Source organism: Arachis ipaensis, chromosome B10 (genome assembly GCF_000816755.2).
Source record: "Arachis ipaensis cultivar K30076 chromosome B10, Araip1.1, whole genome shotgun sequence".
Lineage (NCBI taxonomy): Eukaryota > Viridiplantae > Streptophyta > Magnoliopsida > Fabales > Fabaceae > Arachis > Arachis ipaensis.
Genome location: NC_029794.2, coordinates 7,864,782 through 7,868,496, shown reverse-complemented (window position 1 = coordinate 7,868,496; position 3,715 = coordinate 7,864,782). Strand labels below are relative to the sequence as shown.

Here is a 3,715-nt window from a genome sequence, read left to right as displayed (position 1 = left end):
TTCCAAAACTTCTAGAGGTCATTGTAACCAAATGCTGGACATGTGCATTATTTGCTCTTGCTAAGTCACTCCCCTAAAATAGCCCTGAACGGTTATTTTACCTTCTTTGTGATATTTACCAATGGAGTATGGATGTCTGCAATCAATTATAGATCCTAACTCTCTAACAGTGGGTTTTTTCCCCAGAAGCCTACCAAATTTAACTTTACCGACAGATGTTTTTATTTCTTGAAAGGGATTTCCCTGAATGCCTTAGGAATTCGCTTAAATATCTTGTGAACTTGTGAAGAAGGATGTGGTGGTGGTGGGAACACCTTCTGTTGAAATGTTACCCAAAATTGTTATGATGTTTGATGAAAAAGATAGAATCTGTTTGCTCTATCTGTGTACTGGTGTGATGCGGAAATGCTACCATGAGGTCCTTACAAAATGTAAGGGTTTTGTTAAACGATCAAGGGTGCGGCTTCAAGTTATTTCAACACTGCTATCTATTATTATTCATATTTAGTGCAGGGCAAGATTGTATCTGTCTTGGCACTTCAAAATGCTGAAGATGGAGATAACTTCTTCATATTGTTCTATAATGACAATTAAGTCAGTTATCATTATCGTAATCATTCTCTCTCAGATAGAAATAGCAATTTTTGTTTTTCCCTTCTAACTTCATGCCTCGGTTGATGCACTTGTAGCTGAACTGAATGTTAAGGATAGTACGACGAGAGAACAAGAAGATCTTGAAGTTGTGCGATCGAAAACTTAGACTACTGTTAAGGACACATGTTTACAATGGCTACAGAACTTGGTTAGAACTTAGAAGTTAGAAGGATGAAGATATCAAAGGAAAAGGATAGTTGGGAGAATGAAGACATCTGATGAGTTTCAGTCTCCCTTATTTATTGGTTTAAAACAAGTGTTATAATCGCGTCATGCACGGAGATTATTTTATAATCAATATTATTATATACTTTAGAATAAAAGTATACATAGATTAATTAATTTGTTCAACAAAAAAGAAACATTAATATATTCACAAAATAAATTTGGACAACGTTTAACAATTCAAATAATCATAATAGTTGTGATTATATCATAGTAATATGACTTGATAAAGATAAACTGTCAGCTTTTTAGCAATATAACATGTTAGTTTTATGAAGGGTTAAGTAGGATTTTGGTTTTTAAGATATAGACAGAAAATATTTTGTCTCTAACTTTTTTTTTTCCATACAAAATTGTCTTAAAATTTAACTTAGTTTTAAAATCGTTCTTACGTTAGAAACTAAAATTGTACGAATATGGCGGCGGAAGTGGAGACAGAGATAGATCGTTGACAATTTTTTCTTTTTCTTTTCTTTTTTCTTTTTCATTTGCATGAGCAGAAACACTCTCTTTCTTTTATTTATTTATTTTTTTATTTTATATTTTTTTGTTATGAATAATTTGGTATAAAATTTTAATATTTAAGTAAAAATAAAATTTTAAAACTTGGTTTTAAACCTTAGGAACGATTTTATATAAAAAAAATTAGAAACAAATCTTAGAGACCAAAATCGCAGTTACTTCTATGAACTACCTCTATGTTCTCACTCATTGGAATAACCGGTGCGATTTATGTAGAATAATTAAATGATATATATGATCATATTTTTGCAACAATATGTTAATAATTTAAATCAATAAAAAAATTCAATTAATGATCACCAAAATTGAGGATTTTTTTTTCTAAAATAAAATAAAAAAATTAGTATTTCCTCAAACACGATTTGTAGACTTTAATTTTTCAAATATAATTTTCTTTTGGCATTTGGACAAGTTTGCCGGATCCCGGTAAACTCTATAAACATGAGCAAGTTTGCCTTAACCCAAGATTGAAAAAACAAAAACTCAACAAGATTGAAAAAATGAAAAACTGAAAAACAGAAGAAGAGCCAGAAGCCCAGAACTAACCGCAAGAGAAGTAGAGAACAGAAGGCCAGAGCCAGACGACCTCTCTTTGGTGACGGTGATGACAACAAGCCGACGACCTGCGACGGTGAGGAGACGACCCGCGACAGTGGCGCTTGCTCCGGCGTCTGTTTCGATTGACGGCGGCAGTTGTCTTCCGTCGGCAGAAGCTCGAGCCTTGAAAAGCTTAGGGTTGGGAATGATAGTGTTCTTCGAAGAGATTTCAGATTAGGGATTTAGGGTAAAGTGGCTCAGTGGTTGCAACAACACGCGTTTTTCAGCCTTCTCTCTTTTTTTTTTTTAAAGCCAAATGACGCCGTTTCATTAGCTGGGGGAGAACCGGTGCCTACTGAAATCCGGCCGGTTCACTCGGTTTGTCGGTTAACTACCGGTTCAGTCGATTTTTTACAAAAAAGTTTTGTAAGTGGACCGAAACGGTTAGGTGACCAATTTCCGATTAACCCAGTTAAACTGGTCGGTCTAATCCGGTTTTCAGAACATTGCTCGTGTCTAGCACAAGGTAAACACATGAAAACATATGCATTTTTTTTAAATAAAAAGGTTTTTTAAATGAAAGTACATATAGTAATTACTACTATAAATATTTTACAAAGATATAATTAAATTCAAAGAGTAATTGTTTTTAATGTTAAAATGATTAAAAATAATTAATAATCATTTTACCTACCTTTGACTATTATAAAAAATTGTCTTTGTTAAAAATTACCATAAAAATGTTTCATTTGTTAATATTATATTCATTCTTAAAATCAAAATAATATGACGAACATACTTACCTATTAAAAGTTTACATTATCTAAATTTAGAGTCTTGTATCATTACAAAAACTATTAGATAAATCAATATTCTTTTATAACATCACTGAAGTATCATTTATAAGTATTTATTTTTGTTAAGCCAAACCATAACAACTTATATTATTCAATAATTCTGAATCAAAAAAAATCTAATTAACTCTCTATATTTTATTTATCCATATAAATTGAATATAAACTAAAATATATTCAATAATTTAACCATATGTATCAGGAGAATCAATAATAGTTATATATGTCATTCTACTAAAGATTATATTTAGACAAATCAATATTTTATTATATCTACTATAATACTGATTGGTCCTCCCAAAAATAACAATATCAGTTAAGTAGGTCTTTAATTATTTGTGTTGTTAAATAAGTAGGCTCTGCATAAAAAATTTTTGTTGGGATCAATTTATCCCACTAAAATACAACATTTTAAACCACTATGAAACAACGTCATTTTATGTATTTCAGCGGAAAATTATTTATCTGTTATTGTCATGTGATATCGTCACGATTACCATACTTAGTGGCCACATAGGATCTCAGTTAGTAATCAATAGTTCTGACTAGTAAAGAGATTTACTGTCTTATGAAAGTACAATTTAAGAATTTCGATCATAATAAAATTTGAAAGGAATTTAATGTAAAATGTTTTAAGAATCTATTTTATTATATATTCATAAATTAATTTCAATTTTTATCAAAAGCTCCCAATTTAAAAAACTATGATTGTGTCTAGAATGAGAACAAAAAATTGTTTTAAGGTATAAAAAAAATATTTTTTTATATCCGAATGTCATAAAAATAATAAATAATTTATTAATTTGTTAATCTCATGAGTTTGATTATAGAGCTAAACAATATTTTTCTATGATTTGATTGTTTTATGTTTCAAAGTCGTACTATTTTTTATTGTTTTATGTTTCAAATCTTATTATTTTTAT

The 3,715-nt window shown here is 29.7% G+C and overlaps 1 protein-coding gene across 1 annotated transcript in view; it reads left to right on the top strand.

Moving 5' to 3' along the window:
- LOC107624183 (GDP-fucose transporter 1) overlaps positions 1-969 on the top strand; it is a gene marked incomplete at its 5' end in the record, with an annotated part of 2,222 nt that extends 1,253 nt beyond the window's left edge. Inside the window, 1 exon segment of the mRNA XM_016326663.2 lies at positions 690-969. Coding sequence (XP_016182149.1) covers positions 690-760 — 71 coding nt within the window.